Here is a 27605-nt window from a genome sequence, read left to right as displayed (position 1 = left end):
ATCAGAAAACTAAACAAAGGTTAAGATATTGTTAGCATATTAAATAAAGGTTATTTGAATACTTCAATTAAAAAATTAATCAATTCTAAATAGCTTACTTCAATTTGAAAGTAATTATAAAATGACCTGAGTTGTCACAACTACTACTAAGGCTTGACTTGGAGTAGGAATCTTAAGGAGTGAAGTAGTTCACAAGGCAATGCAGACATAAACATGACCTACATAGTTTGCCACATCTTACCATTATCTGCTGGTGGATAATTTAAGTTCTCTTTTTGCAGTCTTTGCCTTTCTTCAGCAGTAGTTTTCCTTTTGTCCCAAATGCCATCCTCCTTTAAGCTTGCCAAAAAAGATCACCATCTCCCATGCAGTTGTCCCCAACAAGGGATGATGTCCTGCAGTACATCTACACAGTACCTACTGATATTCTTCAGGAGATCACTGTTTGTTATGTGGTCTTGCTATTGTATGTCCTTGACTGAACACAGGTACCTTTGGTGAAAACATTGGAGAACACTTTAATTGCTCTAGGTATAGCACCCATGTATTAGAGCTCTATAGAAAGGTTGTGAGAACCACTGCTTAGAAGACACATTTTCGTTGGCAGAGTGATCCGTTCCATCATACTCTCATTTGAAGGTGGCCAAAAGCACTGATGGTGTTATCTACTTACAAAACTGATGCTTCATTGTACACCAACAGGTTCCATTGGAAGATTTCTGCAACATGAGTTTGTTGCTAGCAGGTTGGAGCTCGTGTGAACAAGTAGGTCACATTCATCTGTCATCCTCATCACTTTGGTTTTAATAGTTTTAATAGGTGTCATAGGTTTCATGCATTACCATTTCAGTGGAACCTGATAAAGATGCCATCATGCAAACTTTGCTTCATATAAACTGAGGATTACTCTAAAGAAAAGAAAATAGTTTGGAGTACATAAACATCTATGCTTTGTGCCATACTCTAAAGAGAGGTGACCAGGAAGTTAATATTTAGCTTAAATTTGATGTTTTTGGAAAATGGTCAAAATCTTCCACAAATCATAACTCTGTATCAGAAGCTTTTATTAGATAGGCAAAGGCAGCATATAGGTCCAAGTTTTGTATCGATCATTTTTTTTGTTTACATTTGGAGCATGACAAAAATCATGTGTGATGTACATCTACCAGTTCTAAAACCACACTGGCTTTCAGAAAGCACTTCAACTACTTTACAGTTGTCAGTTGGTTAAATAGAATTCTTGTTAAGATCTATCCCCTGCTACTGATAGAAGATTAATGCCACCACAGTTTGGGCATTTACCTTTTTTGTCAAAAAATGATGCATCAAAGTATGCAGAAATAAGTATATTTTAATTTTTTTTTTATCCTTACTTATCCCTAAATATATTTTAGATCAACTAATACAAGTGCTCTCAAGATTGAAATATTAATATGAAGAATTTTGGGCACAATGATATAAATAGATGATGGAAGGCTGAAAAACTTTACTGAGTAAAACATTATTAATAAAAATAGGAGAGTAAAATGTAAGCCCTAGAGTTCTAATCAGTACAAGTTCTGGTTGTATTTCTCAGTGGTTAAAAAAAATACTCAACAAAAAGGTTTCAACAAAAATATACACTTAAAAAAATATTAATAAAGTATTTATAGAACAATATATAAGAATCTTCTGACATGTTTATTAGACATGATTCTTTACATGATATGGTTTGTTTCATTAGTAAAAGAAAAATGTCCAGTTATCTGTAAAGTTAATTAATTAGAGAAATTGTAAAAAAAAATGTATAAGACAAAAACTTCTGGAAAATAATATTGGTCATCTAGAGTAAAAGAATGGAATGAGGTCAATTCCTGTACAAACAAATATATTCTAGTCAACAAGTATAGGACCTAGTCTCTCATACATTCAGACAGATGCAGTTCAAAGAAATGTTTTGTTTCTTGTCAAAATGTGGATGCATCACTTGGGTCTGTATATCAAAATCACATTTAAACTATGAATTTTGTCCTCTATAGTAGTAGATAGTTGTTAGAAATTGTGGCCTACACCTTGTTTCACTTATGATATGACCTTTACTATATTTAATGAACTCAACATGTTCATGTATACTTCTTATTAAAAAGTGAGTAAGATGTTTAGTTGTATGTAGAAAACACATTCCCTGCAATAAAAGTTATAGTTGTAAATGATTAAAACACATTGTTTGTGGTATAACTATTACAATACATTCCAATTAAAAGTTATAGTTATATACCTATTAAAATACATTCTATGCAATTAAAAAACACATTTGTAACTGATGAGTACTCTAAAGATCTACAACTTCCAAAGCCTTAGTCCTAGTAGATGAAAGAATGTAAAAGGAAATGTACTACAGCAGCAAAAAGATAAAGCCAGAAAATAAATGTTTTGAAATGAATTTTTTGAACAATTAATCTAAGTTAATTCACCTGAAATGTTTTTTTCAAATACAATAAAAGAAATAAGTTTAAGATTAAATCAAAAAAGTTGATGGTTGATTAGTGCTATGATGCTGTGTTTCAGAATCATCATTACTATATTCTTTAAAAGCACCATATTTTTTCTTTATTGCAAGACCGTAGCTATGTTTCAAATGGTTACTAGGTATAGATACATCTTCATTGTCTGAACTGTCAGAAACTTCAGCATCATCATCAGTTGAGTCAATCACTAAAAAGTCAGAGTCTGAATCTGAGTCGTCATTTACACACATTTTGGGTAAGGAGTTGCCACGGTAAAGCAGGCTCTCTTCAGGACTGTAGCTAAGTGTTTTGTTAACTTCTAACTCAGAATCTGAATTAGATCGGTTCAAATAATTTTTGGTCTTCACACACTTCTTAACTTTCAATTTATCTTGAGTTTCTGAGATTTTCATGTTTGAATCAGCTGTGTCTTGTGTGTCAACCTTTTCTGCATCTTTCTTGTTGATGTCAGTATACACTTCAATCATTTCTACATCATCTATGATGTTCACATGTGATGTTACAGAGGCCTGAGCCTTTTCTAAGATTTCAGATGCTGGGATTAAATCAATTTTATCTGAGCCACTGACTACTAAGACTAAGTCAACATTCTCTGATACAGTGAGTAAACCTGTATTGTTGTTAGAGCTTTGAGAAGGAGAGTCCTTGTCTGATTTTCCTTTTCTACCAAAATCTCTCTTTATAGATGTAACCTTTTCTTTCATTGTAGTGCCTGCACGTTTCACAAAACCAGTGACTGCTGATCTTGTACTTTTACTGGCTATCTTTGGACTAACTGGTGCTTTTGAAGATCCTAAAGATTCTATATTTTTACTTGCAGATGCAATCTGCATGCTTTCATTTTCTTCCTTTTCTAGGGTATTGAGACAGAGTTGTAGAGCTGAGCAGTACTGTAGCATCAGAAGACTCATGCCATCAAGCTTCTCACTTGATTTGACTACCTTGTGCTGTAACGATTTAATTTCTGATTGGATTTTTGGGCTGGAACTTTTTTTCTCAGCAGCTTCTATAAGTATCAATTCTTTCTCCAGTAAATCTTTAGTCTGCATCTCAAGTTTCATTTGTCCATCAAGATTGGTTATCTGAGGTGAGTACAACAATTTGTACAATTAATTGGAATACAAATGATGGCACACTAATTATAAATAATATATATATATATATATAAATATATATATATATATAAATATATAAATATATATATATATATAAATATATAAATATATATATATATATATATATATATATATATATATATATATATATATATATATATATATATATATATATATATATATATATATATATATATATATATATATATATATATATAAGTTCCCCTTTCAGACCTTGTGGTCTATAGGGCAGATGATGTAAAGGTCATCTGTTTTTGTGGCCTACAGTTAACGAGGGTGTCATGTGGCCAGCACAATGTCCAACTGCATTCACTTTCCCCAACTAACGTCAGAGGCACCCGAAGATCCCAAAATTAAAAATCCCAGTCTTTACCAGGATTCGAACCTGGTCCCTGGTTTGGAAGCCAAGCGCTTTACCCGTCAACCACAGCGCCAATTAACAATTGTGGGGCCCTATGCAAAGCGGATTGCGCAGGGCCCAGTCTGTGTAGGGATAAGGATAATAAGTGAAAATTAAGATTTTGTATTAGAAAATAAATTTTTATTTGCATTTTATTCATTCTTTACTACTTACAAAATCACATTCAAATTTTAAAAAATATCCCTTTTGATATTTTAAAGAGATCAAGATTGATTTAGATCTATACTTATAAACCAGTGACTGTAATAGTAAATAAAGTAATAGAACTTCCGGTTTTGGTTAAAATTTGCCCTATTATTACATTTTTATAAAATGAAAGCTGACAATACCTTTTTATATCGCACATAGAATTGGCATTTTCTATACTGAATGACACCCCAAAATGACCTATTTTGTCTATTTTTCTGTAGATTTTCATATATATATATTTCATATATATTATTATTATAGCTTTTATATAGCGCTACTTTCATGCTTATAGCATGCTCAGAGTGCTTTGGTTCAATCTCATTTGTGGACCAGTGGGAGGGAGGGGGTATCTAGGAATTGGTTTTCCATGCTGCCTTTAGGCGCTCAGTAAATGCAACTCTGCCCGAGACAGGTGTCGAACCTCCAGCCCCCTTCTAGGTAACCAAAACAAGCCAAGTTCAAGCGCACTTAGCCTCGACCATGCTTCCCACATTATATATATATATATAAATCTTATCTTATATGATACAGACCTTACTTCAAAAAAGAAGATGATTACGTCCTACGCGTCATGCATTTAGTCATGCATATTAACCAATGACCTAAACTTCGCCAAGTCACTGGTTTTCCTGGCTAGCTCAGGGAAGAAGGAGCTTTTGTACAAATTTGTCCTAGCATATGGAATGAGGAATGTGCATTTATCTTTGTGTCTTTCTGAGTATTTTATTAAATTTTGTTTTTGTATTTGAAGATTATGGTTCAGTGTTTTATGCATAACTGCTACTTTACTTTTAAGTCTTCTATCCTGAAGGCTTTTTAAATTTAGTGATTTTACTAAGGTGTTACTCTAGTCAAATGTGAATATCCGTTTGTTATGAATCTCACTGCTCTATTTTGTGTCTGTTCCAGTTTCTTAATGTTTTCTTGAGTTGAGGGGTCCCAAACAGAGGATGCATATTCTATTATTGGCCTAACCAAGGTTAAATAACATTTTAGTTTTATGTTCTTATTTGATTTATAGAAATTTCTTCTAATAAACCCTAATGTTTTGATTGATTTTTCTATAGTTTCATCAATATGGGGATTCCGTGACAGTTTCTCATTTATTATAACACCTAGGTATTTTGCGTTTTTAGTCTGTGTTACTGGTTTGCAATGAATAAGATAAGTGGAATTAATTTGTTTTAGTTTTTTTGTTACTCTTGATAACTGATATTTTTCAGAGTGGAAAGACATGCTCCAATTTGATTCCCATTTCTGTAATTCATCTAATTCTCTTTGTAAAATATCTATGTCTTGTGTTGTTTTTATTGTTCTATATATTATGCAATTGTCTGCAAATAATCTGTAAATTAAGAATAGTAGTGGACCTAAGACAGTTCCTTGAGGTACACCTGAGTTTACTGTTATCGGTGTTGATTTAGAGCCATTTATTATTACAGTTTGTTCTCTCCCTATCAGAAAATCTTTAATCCACTGATGCAATGGACCATTAATGCCGAAATATTTTAATTTTTTAAGCAAACTATGGTGGTGAACTTTATCAAAAGCCTTGGAAAAATCTAATAAGATAGCATCTATTTGCTCAGTATTATCTAAACCTTTTGAAAAGTCATCAATTAGTCCTATTAGTTGTGTTTCACATGATCTATATTTCCTAAAGCCATGTTGGTATGGGGTGAGGACATTATGTTTGTCTAAGTGGTTTATGATGTTGCTACATATTATGTGTTCTAGGATTTTACATGTGATGCTGGTAAGTGATACTGGTCTGTTGTTTCCTGGGTCAGATTTTTCTCCTTTTTTAAATAGGGGGGTGACATTAGCTTCTTTCCAGTCCTTTGGTACTCTGCCCTGGTTAAGCGATGCCTGAAAGAGTATTTTGAACACTGGGGCTAGCTCATTGCTTAGTTCTTTGAGTAATCTAACTGGAATACCATCAGGTCCAGGCGCTTTATTTGGTTTGGTGTTGGCTAATAGTTTTTGGATTCCATTTTCTTGTACTACTATATCTTCTATGTTGTCTACTTGGTTCAAATTAAGTAATATGTCTTTGTCTCCTGGGGCTGAGAATGCTGATGCAAAGTATTTGTTTAGGATGTTTGCTTTAGTTTCATTATCATTATGTATTATGTTATGTTCATCTTTTAATGGCGATATGCCTGTTGTTTCCATTTTCTTAGACTTAATGTATGACCATAGGTTTTTGTTGTTATCTTTAGATATTACATTGTTTATGTATTCACTCTGCAGCTGTCTGCTTACTTTTTGGGTTAAGTGTTTAATTTTTATATACTTTTTGTAAACTCTTTCTGCCTTAGTTTCTTTAAGTTTTCTATATAGGTTTTCCTTCTGTTTACAAAGCTTCTTTAGTCTATTATTAAACCAGCATTTATTTATTTTGTTTGATGTGTATTTAGTTGGTATATGATTTTCTATAATGCTTTTAAGATGGTTTTTAATGAAATTCCAGAGGTCATCGACTGGTTGATTAATGTCTTTTTCTAATAAGAATGTTTGTTGAAAGTTTAATGCAGCTTGGTGTAGTTGTGTTAGGTTACATTTATTCCAGAGTAAGATTTTTCTTTTGGGTTTTGTATTGGCTACTGCTTTTATCTGACTGTGTATTTTTATGATCTCATGGTCTGATAGACCAGGGATAATATCATAATCAACTACTAATCCAGGTCTGTTGGTTAAGAAGAGATCTAAAGTGTTGTTTAATCTATTTGGCTTTTTAATGATTTGATCTAAGCTTAGGTTGTGTAAAGTTTCTATGAAAAGCTCATTTATGTCCTTAAGGTTTTGGTGTTTATCTATGGTTAGTGTTTTCCAATTTATATCAGGTAGGTTGAAATCACCCATAATCCAAAAAACTGCATTTTTATTTGTCTCTTTAAGTGTAGTAAACTGATTACATAGTTCCTGCATGTATTCTAAACTAGAATTTAGTGGTCTGTAAATACTGCCTATTATTAGGGATGTTGAGGTGGTATTAATTTTACAAAATGTTGATTCTATATTTTTTGAGTTAGGTAAGGTAATTTCTTCTGCTATAAGAGTGTTTTTTATTGCTAAAAGAACTCCTCCATGATTATCAGCCCTATCTTTTCTAAAAATTTCATAATTTCTATTGAAAATTTCTGCATTATAAATTTCTTGGTGTAGCCAAGTTTCTGTTCCTGCAATTATGTCTGGTTTCTCACATTCTAATAAAATTTCTAAGTCTTCTGTTTTGTTCCTAATGCTTTAAAAATTTATTACTAAAGTTTTTAGGTATTTCGGTATTGCTTCTTTAGTAGGTTTGTTTAGTGAGGCTGTTATATTAATTTTAGTAGATTTAGGCTTAACAGGAGTGGATCTGGCTAGTGGTTGGTGAGTTTGGTTTGGGATGGTGTTTAGGATGTTGTATGGGTTAGAACTGCCCGCATCAAAGGAATCAAACAGTCCTGATGCAAACTGAGGTAACCCACACAGTACACAGTGCCATGATGCGTCTAATTAGTCCTATTAGTTGTGTTTCACATCATCTATATTTCCTAAAGCCATGTTGGTATGGAGTAAGGATATTATGTTTGTCTTAGTGGCTTATGATGTTGTTCTAGGATTTTACATGTGATGCTGATAAGTGATACTGGTCTGAAGTTTCCAGGGTCAGATTTTTCTCCTTTTTTAAATAGGGAGGTGACATTATACTGTATCTTTATTAACAATTAGCCATTAAATTTTCTAAATTCATTTTTTTTTTTTAAGTTGAGATTGAGATTTAAGAGTTAATGAATAAATATGGATAATTGTAAGTATAACCAGAGGTTGAACATAAGTTATTCCTGAGTTTTACATTGAAATAGATATAAGATGATTTCATTTATAAATGTTTAACTTTTTTCTTGTATATGTCCGAAAATGGATTAAAGGAACAAAATTCTTTAGAATTCTATGGCAAAGTCTTTAATTCAATTAAGGAACAGTGAAACATTCAACTTTATTACATTTGGTGCAGAAGTAAAAACTACAATTTAAAATGACTCAACATTAGAAATGATTAACTGGACTGGAGTGGCAGTTGAGGAACGTTCTATTCAAATCACATGTGCAAACATATTTAGAACTAATACAACATATAAGCAACTCCAATGGCTCATTTTCATCACTACAAAAGTGTTTAGGAGAGGAGTCCAGGAAAATATCTCTTATGCTTAACAAATAAATTACTTGACTGAGCAAAGCTCTGTCTGCAGGTACTAAATTTTAAACAACTACATCAAATAAATTTGGCAATAACTAGGTACATTCCTGAATTAGTTTATGCTGGAAAACCAAAAAATACTGGTGAATGACTGGCTTGCAAAACAAAACAATAAATCAACATGGCTTGTTCTCTTCAAATTAAAACTGCATAAGAAAATAGTCTGTAACTTTCAGTGAAAAAGAAAGTAAAAAAAAATATAATAAAACAGAATATTACTTTTAAAAATTAATCTTGTTAAGAATTCAGAAAAAAAATGACATAAAATCTTATAGGCCTTAAGAATAAAAGTTCCTGTGAGAATATCAAAAAAATTTGTTTTAAAGTTGATAAGAAATAAACTCAAGAGAAAGAGTATTTGTACAATGATACTTTACAATCAGTATAAATCTAGACCAAACAAATAGTATTTACCAATTCATTAAGTTTATCTCGGCGAAGTAAAACATCCATATCTGCAAACAGTTTAATCCCTGCTTCCTTGGCAAGCATTATAGCCTTATCATTAAGAGAATTGGAAGCCTTAGTGCTTCTCTTCAAATGTTTCATTACACTGTCCTTCATTCTCTCAGTTTGATCTTGTAATGACTTGAATCTGCTGGTGGGAGGGATGGGCTAAGGGTAGGAGTAAAAAGAATTTAAGTTGTACAAAATGAATGTGAGAAGAAAAATGTTAATTAACCCTTTTAAGACGGAGGCTTTAAGCATGTCTTGTGCCAAAAAGACGGAGCACTATTTCCAGACTAAGCACTTCTCTTACAAAAAAATTCATAACAATTAAACTAATTACTTTACATACATAAAACTAAATATATTATTGAACAGAAATGAATGAACTAATACAATCTGAAAAAGTCCAACTAAAGTATTTACATTTATTTAAATTAGCTCATCTAATTAGCATAATTTATGTGACAATTTTTTTTTTAAATCAGAAAAGAATAACAAAAATTATGAATTTTGTTTTAGAGGTTTTAGGCTTGAATAAGTCCTAACACTTGTGTTTGGGGAAACAAGGCCCATGAAGACCCTTCAGACACTTCTGGCACATAGTTCTACTTATTTTCCTCCCCCCAGGTATTTTTCTGTTACTACAGATTGAGCAGTCTTTTTCACCATTGTTGGGAATGGGTCATATTCCAGCTCCTGTGGCAGCTTCAGGGCCATTTTTCTTGCTTATGTGTTCTTGCACAAGGTCTTCAATGACAGAAGTATTAAAATCATATCTGTTAATAACTTTGCCGGTTGCATGCTCCTTGTACAAAATGTAGGTGTTGAGCAGCTTATGGGACAGAATGTTGAAAGTTACTTTCTTCCAGTACTTGATGGTCCTTCTCTCATCTAGATAAAAATAAAGCATCATGTCAGTCTGATCCACTCCACCCATGTGCTTATTATAATCTAAAACTGTCACTGGTTTTTTTTATTGTCTGTGGTGCATCTCATCCTTGAGGTAAACCTCTTCTCCGAACAGGAACATCCCTTGTTTCAGCTTTAAGTCTTGTAGACAAGAGCAGTACAGAGTTTTTCTGGGATTTTTTTTCTGTAAATGCTGTTGCCAGTGTCTCCCCTTGCCTGTATGTTATGATCTCACCAGGTTTCATTTTAGACCTTGAGGGAGTCTCTTTCTGTTGCGCCGAACAGTTCCTGTTAAATGGGTACATTGGTCAGCCAATCTAGGGATAAGATAACTTGTATCCCCTCCTCAAATATTAGCCAACTATCAGCAATCTTATGACAACTTTGAGGGCTAGTCCTCTTTCATTGTCTGCCTGGTCATTGATGGTATTTCACTTTCCATTATAGACAAAAAATCCAAGGAGATAGGCTGTCACTGAATCACAAAGCATATAAAGTTTTATTCCCCATTTATGGTGATGTTTATTAGGGAGATACTGAATCAACTGAGTCGTGCCTTTAGTACCTATCAGGCTTTCATCAATACATATCTCTCCATGTGGTTTGTAGTAATGCCTTGAAACTTGGTTTGCATGTTCAACGAGAGGATCAAACCGTGCACAAGGGTCGTAGCCATCCTGTCCTGGTCTAGGCAAGTGTGTACTGTCCACCATATGAAAAAATTTCAGGATGAGCTCAAACCTATCCCACCTCATGACCTGGTGAAACCAGGGTGTTATTTGAGAGCTAGATATACTCCAGTAGGATTTGATGGTTGGCTTTCTTATCAGGCCCATATTGAGAATCATGGAAATAAATGCCTTCATTTCAGCCACAGTCACAGCCCAGCCACCCATTTATGACCCAGGGATCTTCTTTTTTAAGTTGGCAGCATATTTATTTGTCTCCCTAACAAACATCTGAACTAAATTTAAAGTAAAAAAAAAAGCATAAAATAGGGATGTGAAGTAACAAATTTATCTTTGAAAAACAATTTTTCGTTAGTACATCATTAAAAGAACTTTCCAATGGTTTATAAATTATGACTGTATGTTTAACAGTTAGAAAGTTATGATTTTTTTGTGTGTCGTTTTGACCTAACATTGTTGACATGGAGCAAGTGAGATGAGAGCTTGTTGCTCGCTCAGCCGACGAGACCCCCCCCCCCCTTCCCGTTCAAATGTTAAAAAGTTGGAATGAGTTTCGTAGATGATAAATCTACTTATTAAATAAGAAATTTGTTAGATCTAGTATTAGTAGTACATTTCTAGCTCACAAATCTGATTTCATTTATATTTATGAACTTCACTATTGTTTATAATGTAAATATTGATGAAATAAACAAGTTATCGGGTCTAGAGCTACAAAAAATGTCAGAGAGGTATGGACAAAATGGCGGCACTGCGATGGCAGAAAATAACAAAATACTTTTAAAATTGGGATCAAAATCGCCTGAAACAATTTTTTTTCAAATGCATTTTTTAAAAAATTGCAGGGTAAAATATCTTTAAAAAGCATCTAGATCTATATTTAATAATATCTGCTACAAGATTATAATTTCACTTATTGGTGACAAACAATATCTTCTATAAAAAAATTAAAAACTGAAATGTCCATTGAGGTCAGTGTTATTTTGTTTTTTTTAAGTTTGTATGATGTTGACGATGGATCGATCTGAAAATTGGTAGGAATATAGCCAGACACATGTACTATAATCTGGAAAAAAAAATCAACACAGTATGACTTACATGTAATGAGTATCGTTATAAAAGAAATTACAAACAATCTACAGCAATATGAATCAATGGATTGTTTTCTATACCTACCAACTGTCTATAATATTGATTTAGATTAACACGTAGAATTAATTTTACATTAACTCTATGTCTATAGATGTTACATTTTTTATATTTTTAATAACATTAAATTCTATTTTTATTTAATGTGTCACACTTTTTGTCATGTAAATAAAAATAAATATATGAAATATTGTTAATATCATACTTTCAAAACTTATTTGTTGGATCAGAATTTAAAAAGACCAGGGGATGAAATGACTGTGAAGAGACCAGGGATGAGGTGACCAGTAATGAAATTGGAACAATACAGAGAAGATTAGCATGGCACCAGTGCAAGGATGATACGCAAACTCATGAAGCATTCCATATTTTTGGAGGCATGGTGGCTGAGCAGTAAAGCGCTTGGCTTCTGAACTAAGGTTCCGGGTTCGAATCCTGGTGACTGGGAAAAAGTAAAGGCGGTTGATCATTGTGCTAGCCACATGACACCCTTGTAAGCCACAGAAACAGATGACCTTTACATCATCTGCCCTATAGACTACAAGGTCTGAAAGGGGAACTAAATCTGGGCTGTCAAAAGAAATACATCTTGAAATTGAACTAGAAGAGACCTATCTCCTGGACCTGAGACTGTTAGCTGAGGATGAAGCGGCGCATTGGACTTCATTTGCAACATGGCTGCATGTGAACCTGCAGCTTCTTTGATAGGCATCTGTCGGGAGGGTCTGTTGAGACAGCATGTCAATGGCTGTGTTGACGAAAACAGGGCTGACACTATCTCTCTATGTGTCAAACAATCATGTTGTCTCAAGAACAGACTGGCCAACTGGAAGAAGAGAAAGTGATAGCCGCAGGGAACAGTGCAGATTACTTCATGTGGAACAAGCTCCCTGCTGTCTGTGGCTCCCACCAATCAACCTCCACCTGAACTGTCAAACCTCCACTACACCATTTCTTTTTTGGGACGAAAAGTGCTAAGAAGGGGGCAATGTTATAACCTTGCAATGCACACTGCAATCCAAGATAGTACAGAAGGTGCACACCATTAGAGATTAGACTAAGAAGGATGTTGACATTAGAAGGAAGAGAACAAGTACAGCCCAAGTGGAGAGCTCATGAAGATGTGTGTTTAACCCTTTCATCACTATGCAGTTGCCTACCAATAACTGTCCCATCCCTAACAAAAGGGGCATAACTCCGTATTTTTGACAACATATGTTTTTTAAAAATTCACAGAAAAAAAACTAATGAAGCAAATTAAGTCAAATTTTGAAAAGATTAAAGACAAATGGATAAAGTTTAATATAAACCAAAAACAATGCCAATATAAGACAAAAGTACAACAAAAAAAAAATGTTTATGGAGCACTTGACGTTAAACATGACTTGGAAGTGTCAGTGAGTTATGAAATTTAGAGAAACATTCTCCTTTACAGAGTCTTATTTGACAGAGATTACATCCATAAACAGTTTCATGTGCTCTGTTTCTTTTTCCAAATTGTTTGTTCTTCATACACCAATGGCAGGCACGTTTGTTTCCCACCATTCGAATGAGCCTATGCTCAAGAAGATCACTCATGCCAACTCCTTGAGTTGATGGTTGGAGATCACTTTGCTTCCTTTTACGAACAATGTTTCCCTTTAGAAGGGCTGTGCTTATCTCAAGCCGAAACTCTAGATGTCCTAGTGATAGGCTTTTGGGTCTGGGCCTGTGAGAGGTAGCATAAATGATCCAGCTGTTGATGACAGCAGTCTGGAGGAGAAATCGAAAAATGTATCTCCACCATTTGACAGATTTCCTTCCTACTGGATAGTAGGATGAGAGCTGATCAAATCTGTCAACACCTCCCATTGATTTGTTGTAGGTATTAACAGCAGATGGGACTTTCACTTGAAAGTTGCCACCTGGTCCTCGGCGAGTAATTTCAGCGGTACCTGAAGTGGTGTTGGTACTCAAAAGAGTGACACAACGTTTATCCTTCCAGGCTGTAGCAACAAGATTCCCTTTCTGCCTAACCATGACGTCACCCTTTTTAAATTTTTTTAATGCCTTGGGTTTGAGATCAAGAGGCCAACCTTTTCTGTTAGGTCTTATTGTTGAACAGCAATAGGTTTGCTGACGCAAAAGGTCCTCTGCTAACTGAACTGAGCTAAAATAATTGTCAAAGAAGAAATGATGTCTCTTTCCTAAAAACCTTTCACCTAATTGAGTAACTATATAATGTCCAGTTCCATGAGGCATAGGATCCTCAACTTTACCAGTATAAATACTGAAATTCAACAGATACCCCGTAGATGCATCTGTTGCGCACCAGACCTTGATGCCCCAAGGGTTAGGTTTTCCTTTGATGTACTGCTTCCACATGAGTCTCCCATTGAAAGGTATCATTGCCTCATCTAGGCTAATATTTTTGCCAGCAGCAAATCTTGTAGCAATATTAGTCCTAATTAGGTCTAAAAAAGGTCTGACTTTGTGTAGGGGATCATGGCCAGGGTGACCTCGAGGTACAAATGTTGTCGCATCGTTGAGGTGAAAATACTGGGATAGTTTTTCAAATCTTGTCTTTCCCATAGAACCAGCCACCCCATCAACTCTCAGGCGTTCATCTGATGCCCAGTACATTTTGTATTCAGGTAAAACATGAATACCCATAGTAATGTATATATGAAACAGCAGCTTGATTTCTGAAGCAGTTGTAGGCTGCCATGCTCTGTCGACTTTGCCTTCTTTTTGTTGACGATAATTGGCATATAAGTTAGTTTGCACAGCTATATGCTCATAAAAGTTTTCAGGTATTAGAAGGCTAAAATAATCAAAAGGAGTAGCATCATATGGTAGATCATGTGTAGGTCCACATATTTCAGTAAAATTCTCTACCACAACATCAGTAGTAGTAGCACTCCAATCTCCACTGTCATTGTTTAGATCTACTAGATCTAGGCTAGTTTCATCTTCAATATCACTAGAATCGGACCCAAATGGCTCCAATGAAATGTCAATATCACTTTCCCCATCATTATTTTCAGGTTCTAGATCTAAAACTTGTGTATTACCTTCGTAATCGTATCCAGTATAGTCTCTAAACATACTCAAAATATCTTCCATTTTCGCCCGATGGCAAAAAAAAAAGACAATTTTCAAAAATTCACAAAAAGTCGATCGTTTAAGCTAGTATCATCAAATAAGCATGTAAAAATAGCACTGTTATCGCTCTCTAATGTCAGAGTTAGAAAAGGTATAAAATCAATTATTAAAAACTCGAAATAGCGCCGGTAACGAAACAACCTAAAATCGGCGACTCTAGTTGTCTACCGGTAGAGGCGACTCCCGGCGACTCTAGTTGCCAAATGGTTAAGTCAGATGTTATTTTATGTATGTGTGTTGTCCTTATAATAAAATAAATATTGTTGCTTTGTTGTGTTGCTTCCTTCAGTTATTACAATATATAACATATTTTTAGCAATTGACTAAACAATTGTGAAGATCAAACAAGTCTAATAGTTTGATACAAGCTAAAGGTCTATTAGGTTAACTCACAGTATTGATTAAGTCCATTATATCATTTGGTGACTCAGCATTGTACAATGCTTCAAATAGTTGTCGGGTCTCAGAACTCAACTGTTGAGATTTTAGAAAAACTTTTATTTGACAAGAACATTTTTGAAAGAAAGATAGCTACATAACATCTGACCTAATGAGACATGATAACTTAAAAGTTAATTGATCTGCATTTTAAAATTGCAATACTATAATCCAGTAAATATTTTGCAACCCTCAATTCATCTAGTCCCTATGTATAGCCTGCCAAACATCAGTTAGGGAAAGTAAAGGTGATTGTTCTTTGCATTGGCTGCAGGACAAACTCAGTGAGCATCATCTAGCTATATGGAAACTGTACTATTAGAGGCAACACTTACCTCACTTACAGAATCATCTCTGCTAGAAAATTCTTCTGAAACTGTGAAAATACAAAAACAAAATATTTAAATTTGAAAATAAATTAGCTCTAAGTTTATTAGGTAATCAATAAGTAAAACCAGTGTCCAACATGGGGTTTTAGAGAATGTGGTATCTGGGTGAATATTAGTGATCAATTTTTAAATGAAAAAAAAAAATTGTATGACTTTATTTTGAACTCAGGACTGAGGCTTCCTCAAGGGGGATAATTCAACTTAATACCACCACATCTGTCAAAGTACTATTTTTTACCCTTATTTGATACCAAACAAAAATAGTTAATTACCAAAAGTTCATTAAATAGTTGGTAAATTAAAAAAAAATCAATTCTTATTTTGTCAGGTACAAGAAATAATTGTGCAAAATTTCAACTTGATCCAAGTGTGCAAGAAATAATCTGTACAAACTTTTTACCAGACAGACAGAAAAAGTGAGCTCAAATAAACTTTGTAAAACAAAAACAACTAGATTAAACAAAACCCTATATCTCTTCTCAATTAGTGAGCCTGGACTAGTTAGTGCTAGATTATGACTTTAACCCTGGGATTATATATACCAAGATGATGTTTATTAATATTTATTAATGACAATAAAAAACAAAAAATATTAAACTTCCAACAATCATTTCTAGTAGAAAAAGATATTAAACAACCAGCTTATGAACCAGCAATAACCAACAATCATTTCTAGTAGAAAAAGATATTAAACAACCAGCTTATGAACTAGAGATGGGAATCGAACCCAACTTTTAAAGTTCGGGTTCGGTTCAGTTCTGTCAGATTTAAGTTCGAGTTCGGTTCGGTTCGATGACGAGTATAGTTCGGGTTCAGTTCGGTTCGGTCAGATCTAAAGTTCGGGTTCAGCTCGGTTCGATGTTATGAAATTATGTAATAGCAAAATTAAGTAATAAGGTTTAATAAAATTTATCAGATAAAACACTTTAAGTTTAATTTTTACATAAAACAAATACTTTGCAACATATAATAGGGCTATGGGCAATACTTTTTCCAAAATAATGTTGCCAACATACATTTTAAGCATTGTAAAAATTTCTTAATGGAGATAGAATTAAAGATGCAGCAGGTTTTTGCTCAAGTTGGCAAGTGGTTTAATTCTGGGCATGACTCGGCGCTAAGCGTATTCTAACCTTTTTCTCTTAGTAAGAAGAGATATTTTTTTAAAAGGCTAATATCGATGTGCTTTCTTTCAGAACGCACTATTCATCATAATAAAAAAACAAATATTCTTCGTGTAAAGACGTCTCTATCAAGGATTTTTTTTTCACACATAAGTCGTCACTATAATAAATTGCAATATACGGAAGAAATTCGACTATTCTGAGACAAAAAATGCAGAAGAATCTCAATAGCGGAGATGTTTTAAAATGTTTTCTTCAAAATGTTTTGATCCATATTGTGCATACGCGCCTCGCAAAAAGCAGACTACAGTTGACAAGGTCTTATTAGAAGATAAAATGACATCTCCTACTTAATATATTTTAATTTTTAAACATGTAATTATACTAATATTCAGATAAGTTAAACTGAAAATAAAACTTTTTTTTCGACGCCCCCTCTCCTTGTTAGTTGGTCATTGGTTTGTCACTTACAAACAGCTAGTACAATTGAACCAATAAAGGCGTTTTATATTTTTACCGGTAAGGATAGTATAGAGGGACTTCTTATGGTCCGCCAGTTACGCTGGACAGGGCACATATCCCGTATGGGAGACGAACGCATGCCAAAGACAGTCTTTTTTTTTTTGTGAGCTAAAAGGTGGCCGCCATAACAGAGGTGCCCCACGGAAACGCATCAAAGACCAGCTTAGGAGTCAACTTTGCTTAGCTGACATAGAAGAGAGCACCTGGTTACATGCGGCCTTAGAACGAGTCAGTTGGAGTTCACTCCCAAAGGCCGCGGGATACACATTTGAGACCAAAAGAAAATCCGCTGCCGAGGACAAACGCAGACGCGAAAAGAAAAACTAAATGGACCACCTGCAGACAGTGGTTATGCTTGCCCTGGATGTGGCAAAATATGTAGGTCACATCTGGGACTGCGCAGCCATGGGAAAAACATTCCTCACTAATCTTCGGACTCGAATACATGCCTTATAATAACATATAAACTTTAAAATAAAGTTCTTATGTGAACAACTCAATATAGCCTAACTGTTATTACAATATTCACATATTTAACTTTTGATAGAGATGTAATATTAATGAAATATACTGATATTTAATTTACGAAATCTAGGTCTCAAGATTGTCTGCCGTTTCACATTTGCATTACGCTAATTTCATCATACTCAATGCATAAACACAAATCAGTCGCTTCTTATCGCCACCAGACACCACACACTCTATGACACCCCTTTTTGTCAGGAAGTTGCGTCTCCCCATCCCCCAATTCAAGGTACTCGCCATCCCGACCCACGGGGGAGGACCCAAAGTTTGAGAAACGCTACATTAAAAATACTGATGATCAATAATGCTAAACAAAATAATAGTAAAAATATTCAGGGGCGTTGCTAGGAATTTTTCATCATTTGGGGGGCCGGGAGGGGCTGGACCTCTTTGGGGGCCCCTGCATTTTGCGTTATATTGAATATTGTAAAAAAACACTAATTTGGGGCCCCCCTCAAGTGGGGGCCCGGGGAGATTTTCCATTTCTCCCCCTCCTCCCCCACCCTTGCTACGCCACTGATAATATTCCAATATGGAATACTTCACAATTTTGTAAAAATAATTCAATTAATAGAAGATAATTAAAATTTATTTTAAACTAGAACACAAATAAACTTATTGTAGATTCATATCTACACTCTATAATCAGCAACAAATATTCTACTCTCAACTAACAGCCATCTCAAATAAAAGTGACAATATTTTAATGTTGACTTTCTACTTACTAGGAACTAGAATCTAGATCTAGATCTAATTAGAGGGCGCCTATTTAAACTCAAAACCAATATTGCAAACAGCCCGCGAAAATTCAAGGCCAGGGGGGAGTCGGCACATACGGAAAAACCCATGGGAACCCCAGCGTGCCGCTTTTTTTTTTTTTTTTTAAGTTTTCAAAATACCCCCTTCCCTTCCCAAGTTTTCAAAGTATAATGGAATCATTAGAATTTAAATAAAATACTTAAGTAATTTTTTTTTTAAAACCAAAAATAAAAAAAAAGGATGTACAAATTGCAAAATTAGTTCGGTTAAGTTAAGGAGGGTTTGTTCGGTTCGGTTCGTACCAAGCAGTTTCAAAGTTCGGGTTCGGTTCGGTCATAAGTGAGGTTCGAGTTTGGTTCGTTCGGTTCGGGTTCGGTTCGTTTCCCATCTCTATTATGAACCAGCAATAACCAACAATCATTTCTAGTAGAAAAAGATATTAAACAACCAGCTTATGAACCAGAAATAAAAGCAATCTTAAAAACATTATGGAAATTTAATACCAACTATATATTTAATTAATAAATAATTATAAGCTGGTTTAATACAAAATCTAAGAATTCAAAAAAAAAAAAAAAAAAAAATGTAAAGTAACCAAGGCAGAAAGAATTTTTTTCAAAAAAAGAATATCTTAATCTCAGAAGACAGCAGTAAAGTGAATACATGTCCATGTCATTTCTAGGGATAACAATATAAATCTATATTTATACATTATATTTAAGAAAATAGAAACAAAAGGAGAATATAACTTATATAATGATAATGAAGCTAAAGCAAACATTCTAAGTAATAACTTTGCATCAGAATTCTCAACCACAGGATTGCTTAATTTAAATTTAGCTGAAAAGAAAAAAGGATCCAAAAACTATTAAACCTATGAAACCTTCTGAACATGGTGGCATTCCAGCCACATAACTGTTCAAAATACTCTTTAAGGCTTCACTTAATCTAAAAAAAAAGGAGAAGAATCTTATCCAGGAAACGAAAAACCAGCATCACTCACCAGCATAAATGACCTATCTAATTGCATAATTTCAGAAATAAAAAAATAGACTATAAGCAGATGATTGCATACAATATAGAACAATAACAAGAAAATATTTTTAAAATACTTTAAAAAAAAAACAAAGCTTTAATTAAGCATAGTTGTATCAGTCATGCAATTAAATTTGTTAAAGATCGAGACTAACAATAAAAAAGGATTTATAAAAATAAAAAGGGGGGGAAAGACCTGAATTCGAATACATGGCTCAAGCCTTCTCAGGCTTATCAAGCCAACACAGTAACCACTCTGTTAGTGGAGAGCCTATCATCATCATCATCATCAAACTCCATTTGAGTGAGGGCTTGCAAAAAGCCCTGGACAGAAACCCTGCTGTCTTGCGTAGTGCATAAATGTCGCCATACAGGTCGAGAATTTTGGGTTTCCCAGACCTGTTGAGACGGAGATCAGCAAGTCTGGGGCAGTCAAACAGAATATGAGGCAGTTTCCTCTTCTTCCCCGCAGCGGGGGCACCGTGAATCAAAATTTGTCCATTGCTGTGTGAAATATGAGCCAAAAGGACAATGGCCTGTCCTGCACTGTGCTATAATAGCTTGCTCAGGCCTGGACAGCCTCCACCATGGGGAAGTGCGGTCAGGGCGCCTCATGCTCTCCCAGACTCCACTGGCTTTTTGGGACTTGTCCCAGCACTCAAACTACTTTTCCATTTCTGTTTTTTTAATTATAGCCAGGGCTTGATGAAAGCTTACAACCTGTTCAGTGGGTGGAATTTGCCCTCCCTGGTGGGCCAAAGAGTCTGCAATTGTGTCATGTGACTTATGTGACTCGGTACCCACAGCATTATTACAGGGGTGCTATAGCGTTGTTTAATGTTATGTGAAGCCATGATGACAGTGTTGATATTGGGGGGCCATGGTCTGGGGCTTTGCAAAGCCTGTAGTACAGATTTTGAGTCAGTGACCACAACAATCTGTGTTGCCCTCAAATGTCCCTCGCCGAGTTGAGAGTTAATGACTTTTAAGGCTTCACAGACTGCCATGGTCTCTGCATCAAAACTGCAAACACTACCACATGGTCCAAAGATTTTGACGAGTAAGAGCCAAGAAAGTCGATGTAGGCTCCATAGCCTGCTCTTCCAGAATCTATTGATGCCTATAAACATGGAAGATTGTAGAGTTATCTATTATTTCTATAGTCTCATCCTATTTTTCATGTTTTGTTCACTAAGACTCAGACGACAACCTATAAAGGGGACTAATTCAGCTAATACCACCACTTTAGTCAAGTACTAATTCTTTCCCTTGTTTAAGTTACCACACTAAATAGTTATTTACCAATAGTTGGTTAATTTTTTATTGGGATTCTTGTGTTGTCAGGTAAAAGAAATAATTTTGCAAAATTTCAGCTTGATCTGAGATTGGGTGCAGGAAAAATAACAAGTACAAACTTTTAACCAGACAGACAGACAGAGTGAGCTGATAAAAACAATACAAGATAATGAAATGTTAAAAAGAGAATCTGAAAAGTTAAAGATATGGGAAAAAAAATTCTTATTATTTAGACTCAAATTATTGACCTAATCATTGTTTCTGATCCATTCTAAATTCATAGGCACTAAAATCAAAAACATAATTATTGTTTCTGATTCTTTCTAAAATCATTGATACAAAATCCCACTCACTACTTAAACTCACCATAACTTTCCCTTAAATCTTCTGCTGGTTTGATTTTGCCAGGATCATTTAATGGCACCCAAGGTTCAAAGTGATCCGTGGATAACTTTTTCTGAGCACCTTGCCTGTAAAAAAAAGTTGACATGACCTCTAATAAACATAATTAACTCATTGTCTCTGGATTTGCTATCCAAATTTTGATGAAAATTCACTTATTATTTTTGACTAACTGTACAATAGCAGACTGTTTTCTAAATTTTCAATTTTCACCATAATAATAAATAATAATAGCATTTAACAAATAGATTGTTTGAGACTGTAAACTGTTAATGATCTTTTAACAAACATTAAAAAAAAAAAAAATCTGCCCCCCCCCCCCCCAATTGTCTACTATAATAATTGCTTTTTTTAATGGACATAAAGTGTTAATTTTCTAAAATATTAATTACAGTCGTGTATACAGGTTTCCAGAAGAAAATTTATTGTATAAAATTGTATTTTATAAATTTAATAAACCTTGTAAATCTCATAAATCTTTTTTTTTTAATATTATAGTAAAAAAAAAAGAAAAACATTTTAAAAATACTTTAAAACAAAGCTTATAAGAATGGTAACTGTATCTATTAGTTTGGATCAGTATGTAATTAAATTTTAAATAGATCTAGACCAACAACAATAAATCTGTGCCAGTAGAAATTTTTTAGCTTAGAGCTATTCCATGCTTTTTGCTTTCTCTATACGCTATGATCCTATCACTTGTTTGGAGAAATAACGTGTACCAACTTTTTACCATACAGCTAGACTGAGTTGATATAAGCTTTGTAAAAAAATAATGAAAAATCAAAACAAAAATGTATATATATATATGTATCTCTCAAATTAAAGCAGTAACCAAAGAATTTTTAGAAAAAAAAAGTTTTTATTTTTATAACAAAAGATGTACCGGTATAAACAAAATTATACTGTCATAGTACAGTAGTAGTGACACTATATCCTAAGCAACCATTTCATGCCAAAATCTTATAAATGTTGTGAAAAGAATGCTTTTGAAATTATTTCTAACTTAAGAATAAACTAAATCTAGTAATATAAAATGACTTCTATTATTCAAGATGGAAATTTAAAAAAATAATTTTTAAATGTTTGACTTACTCAGTACAGATAGTATTTATAAGACATTTAGCCAAACATTTTCTATGGCAAACCATCTGACAGATTTTACACTTAAAGGCTTCTTTCATCCAGATCTAAAAGTTAAAAGAGCATTAAATCATTTGAAACAACAATCTCATTTATAGTAAAAATATGTCACTACTTCAGACTACAAGGTAATGAACAATTAGAAAATATATCTACAATACATATTGTTACGTATTTCTGAATCTTCTGGCTAGATGTATTAGTTGGCACACGAATAAAAACACAGCAAAGAACTTGACGACTAAACTTTCAGTTTTATCTAACTTTATTGAATAATAACTATAACAATTCGTCACTGTAACATGTAGCGTATACGTCTTACATCGACTGTATCGACTGTAACGGCTCAAGTCCACTCTCTTCTACTGTCTCGCACAGTAGACAACAGTAACGACTACTGTCCAGACTCTTTTCACATGAACTCTGGTTTATATAGAGTCCCTAATCGTTTGTTCAATATTGCAAAAACACTTCTAGTATCCTCTGGAACAACACGGGAGGAAACATTACATCCTGTCGTTGTTTATACATGTCGATTCCAGAGGACACCTGCTGCAGTGTCATCTCGCCGAGGTCACACGTAGTGACCTCTTACTGTCACTGTTCATTTGTCACAATGCCCCCTTCGTAAATCTGTTCATCCTCTGGAACAACACGTGAGGCACGTCACATCCTGTCTTTGTTTACATGCATAGATTCCAGATAACACTCGGTGCTGTGTCATCTCGCCGGGGTCACACATAGTGACCTCTACCTGTCACTGTTCATTCGTAACAATATATACATTCATACATACACACACATACATATATATATCTACATCTCCCTGTGTTTCCACTCAAGTAAAATGAAAGGATTAAGTAAAATTTAAAAAAAAAAAAAATTATGTCAGGGAAAATAATCCGAATTTACCTTTTTGCCACAGAAATCACAAAATGTTGCTGTGGTAAAGTTTGTACTGTCAAACTGATGATGACCTTCTTTGGCATTTCTGATTAAAAAAAAAAAAAGAGAGAGAGAGAGAGAGAAAGAGAGAGACTTAATGACTTCAACAAATTGTGACAAAATGTATTTAAAAAATCAATCAAGAAGAGAGGGTACAAACTTTTTATGTCCTTTTTTTATAGTTGTATCATAGTAATGAGCACCCCCAGCAGTTCTCATGAACAACTCATCCTGAAGCTTCACTGCCTCTGCTCTACAGCTGGCCAAGGAACGTCTCTGTTGTGTTGTTAGAAAATAAGGGTGAAAGCAGAAATCTAAGTGAATATCACCATACATTTGATTGGGATCCCAGCCTTTGTGCACAGACCATAGTTTGACAAGTCTGAAAGCAAAGACTTATTTATGAGACTTACACTAAAAAGCTAACACCAAGATTCAAAAATAGCCAGTACTTTTGTCTCTCAAATGATGTTCTCAAAGTATGAGTAACATTCAGATTAGCCAATTATTAGAACCACGCTACATTGAATTTCTGAGAGATTACTTAAGCTGACAGATTTAGAAATGGCTGTATCTGTTTGATTGAGACCATTTTTTCCTTTAACATAAAACATTAATGATGAAGTAACTCTATACACTTGCATATACCATTTATCTGTGTGGATATTGTGGTCTTGGAATTCTTCACAAGCATAAATCAAAGCAATGTCTTTACTAACATTCTCTAAAAATATTACTATGTGGGATTTTTAGAACATTTAAAATAAATTATTTTCTACTATTTTCTGTTAATAAATAACTGTTCCAAGGGCTTTTAAAAGTAATGAGTGTGGTAATATGCAAGGGATGGATGTAGGGTATGATAATGAAGTGCATGCTCAGGATAATGTCAAGACCATAAATGAATCATTGACACTTCTTTTTTGAGAGCTCAGTGAAGTGCAATGAAATGAATATAGGCTACTCCATCCAATTTCATGGGTAATCTTTCTTATTTTCTTACTGAATCTAACTAGAGTTGTGAACAGAGTGTGTAACTGGAATATGTATATATATATGGCTCCTTTTGTCTCGGAGGCAATGGATGCGCCCAAACTGGAATACAAGAAAGTAAAACCTCAAGTTGAGCTTAACTCAAGCTGATTCAAAAATAGAACAATCCTGACTATAAATATTTGTGTCTTTAATTAGGAAATAATTTTTTTTACGCGAAAGTACAAAATAATTAGCATAAACTTATTTTAAAAAAAACAACATAATTTCTGAAATATGAGTTTTATTCTACTATAAATATTAACCTAATTAAAGTAAATAATAAAAAAAGCAATTATTCATATAAAAATATTATTTATTATTACTATACATTTTAGCAATAAAATAGGAACATTAAAAATGTTGACAATATGTGAAGCTTTGTGTTGTGGAATGTAGTTTCTGTACCATAAGTCTACTGTACACTTACTCTTCTTCTGTTTTGTAATGGCCATGTCTCAAACTAAAACGATCTCGTAATGAGCCATTTAAAGTCATTACACAGTGAAGACATATATCATCAAGATTTAAGCTAATCTGTAATGGAGTTTAACAAAATAAAATTCAGTTTAAAATAACTATTTTAAAAAGGTAACATTTTCTATAATTTTGTTAGTTAATTTGCTTATTTTCAGAAACTTAATGTTGAATAGTTACTATCCCTTGAGATAAAATAAAGGTTCAAAGTAAAACAATAATATTATATACTAAATTAGAAAAACTATTGGTCACTGTTAATTTATCAGATGCATTTCTGAACGACCAATATGTTTCTTTGTTTTTCAATCTTTTAAAAATTTCTACTTCTTTGTTTTCATCTTTGATGTTGACACTGCTTCTTTTTCTGAGATTAACCAAATAGCAGCTTTATAATTGTGCTATTATGATTAGTAATTAGCACCTAGGTCTGCTTTGATGTCCCTTTCCTTTCTTCTAAGTTGTAAATTGTCAAGAATTACTCCCCTCTGATAGAACTCTCTTCTTGAGTTTTTACCTCAAAGAAAAAATAGATTCCAATTTTAAAACTTTGTAAGCTGCAGTAAACTATTAGAAAATCTTTACAAGGATCTAAAATGAAGTACTTTTAGAAAGAAAATAACATATATCTTTTAGTACTTTAGAAGTCTTTCAAAAAGTAAAACTTATATATATTTTGCAGTACTTACATATCCAATTAAAACATCATGGTTAGACCACTTGAATAACTCAGGTTTATCACTTCGATCTCCACCTTTACACCAAACACACACATTTAGATAGTTATGGTTTGAATCAATGGAAAATATAAACTTCTGGTTCCACTTTGGATTCTAATCAAATAAAACAAAAAAGTATACAGAATGGTATCAAATGTCTGATAAAACATTTAAAACAGTTCAAGTAGAAACAAGATTAGACACAAATTCTGAGATCTGCTTATTTGCAAGGAATATTCAAAACATGATTTTGTTTTGATTGTCCAAAGTAATAAAATTTAAAAGATTCACTAGGCATTATAAAAAATGTTTTGTGTAAAATATATTACATGTTTTGGATAGTCCACACCTTCTGCTAGACAACTTGGGATGGCAGTGAGCAGGGTATGAACCCAGAACGATTGAGAAATTCTAATGACAGTCCAGCACACAAAAATACCAGGATTTAATGGACAGAAGTAAAATGTTTGACCAATTAGCCACTAATTGACCAATTAGCCACCTCTCTTTAAGATGACAAAAGGATTGAAATTTAGCAGCCAACAAAAGGGGGAAAAGCTTTTAATATTTTTGTGTGTTCTGTCTGTCCATCTGTCATGTTTATGTAACAAAAACTAAATAGTGCTATTGAGTTTCTTGATTTCAGCTTCTATGACCTCCTTCTGTCATGAATGGACATTAGCAATGGTCAGAACAATGTTGCCCACACAGCAGTTCCCCTTCTCCATGCAGCCCATGCGTCCAAAGGAACAGCAGGTGTCAATACAGTTTGGGATCAGTGGTGTTGCAGGTTCTGCCAGGGTGTAGCACAGTGCTGCAATCTGCCTAAGGGTCATAAGCTCCTGATTTTTCCTCAGGGTTGACTCTTTAAACCTTTCCTGTCTGCGTAGAGCTGCTAGGTAGCAGAGATTCGGATTTATAGTTTTCCTTCTTAGTTGGGTAACCAGCCAGGGCTTCTGGCAAAAGTTTAATGGTTTTGCACATTCTCCTTCCAGAGATAATAGTTCTATACAACCCAATATCTGAGCCACACATCAAGATCAGATGGACTTGTCAGAGTCAATTTGAGAGCATTTTATAGGCATTGGAGTGCTTATATTCATTTTCACTTCAAGTAAACAGGTGCAATGGCTACCTTTTGGTTTTAGAATTAAATATACTGTTACGTCTCTCCTACTATCCAGGATCTCTTCTAACTGCACCACACAACACAACAAACTTAAAGAACCTCACAACTCAGGGTTCCAAAGTATCACTCAGTTTAATTTGAAATCGCAATTGGCAACAACATTAACACTGTCTTTACAAAAACCTAGTCTTGCTCCGCCTGACTTCACACACTGTGCTGGTTCTCGCCTCGTACTGGTCACATTGCGAGGTAACATGAAGTGAAGTGATTCTGACACACTCGCTCTTATATAGTGTCTCTACCAGCCTCGAACCTTCTTGATCACTCCAGTTGATCACTTTCGCCGTGACTTGCGTGTGTAATATTTACGACACTGGTCCTTGCCAAACTGGCGTGTACTGTCACTGGTCACGGTTGACCTCTCGTCCTGCGCTGGACTGTGGCGATTTGGGTAGGCTAAAACCACACAGCACTACCCCCATCTGTGTCACCACCAGGTTTACAACAATACAAACAAACTTTTTTTGTTTTTTTTTTAATACAAAAAAAAACATTATTTTTAAAACAATGCTTAAAAGGTTTACATAATATTATGTTAAGAATAATACTAAAGGGGTGTGCCAAATGGTAATGAAAATAATTTTGTACAATTATTTTTCAAAAATATTTTAATAAAACTTATTATATTTATCAAAATGATCATTTTTTAAAAATAATTTCAATGCTTCTTTTTTTATGTTTTTGTAGGACATAAGTTACTAATTATTTACCTAAAAAATATATGTATGTTTTAAAAATAAAAAATGCAAATGGTATGCACATATTTA

The 27605-nt window shown here is 33.9% G+C and overlaps 1 protein-coding gene and 1 non-coding gene across 8 annotated transcripts in view; one reads left to right on the top strand and one right to left on the bottom strand.

The window, feature by feature from the left end:
* Positions 1 to 1490: 1490 nt before the first annotated feature.
* Positions 1491 to 27605, bottom strand: part of LOC106063239 (PDZ domain-containing protein 8-like) — a 66425-nt gene continuing 40310 nt past the window's right edge. For all 7 annotated transcript variants that reach the window (XM_056039596.1, XM_056039599.1, XM_056039595.1 and 4 more), the window contains 10 exons: positions 25620 to 25763; positions 24884 to 24990; positions 23582 to 23803; positions 23389 to 23467; positions 22429 to 22523; positions 21298 to 21401; positions 15617 to 15657; positions 15237 to 15317; positions 8917 to 9117; positions 1491 to 3589 (listed from right to left, as the gene is read on the bottom strand). In XM_056039596.1, the coding sequence (XP_055895571.1) occupies positions 2498 to 3589; positions 8917 to 9117; positions 15237 to 15317; positions 15617 to 15657; positions 21298 to 21401; positions 22429 to 22523; positions 23389 to 23467; positions 23582 to 23803; positions 24884 to 24990; positions 25620 to 25763 (2166 nt within the window). In that variant the 3' untranslated portion in view covers positions 1491 to 2497. The remainder of the gene's footprint in view (positions 3590 to 8916; positions 9118 to 15236; positions 15318 to 15616; positions 15658 to 21297; positions 21402 to 22428; positions 22524 to 23388; positions 23468 to 23581; positions 23804 to 24883; positions 24991 to 25619; positions 25764 to 27605) is intronic.
* On the top strand, positions 11965 to 12072 carry LOC129927934 (U6 spliceosomal RNA). Its single transcript, XR_008779589.1, has one exon. It is a non-coding gene; the product is annotated as a U6 spliceosomal RNA (small nuclear RNA).

This window comes from Biomphalaria glabrata, chromosome 8, assembly GCF_947242115.1.
Source record: "Biomphalaria glabrata chromosome 8, xgBioGlab47.1, whole genome shotgun sequence".
NCBI classification, from domain to species: domain Eukaryota; kingdom Metazoa; phylum Mollusca; class Gastropoda; family Planorbidae; genus Biomphalaria; species Biomphalaria glabrata.
The sequence above is the reverse complement of the archived record's forward strand: the minus strand, read 5'-3'. Positions and strand labels throughout refer to the sequence as shown.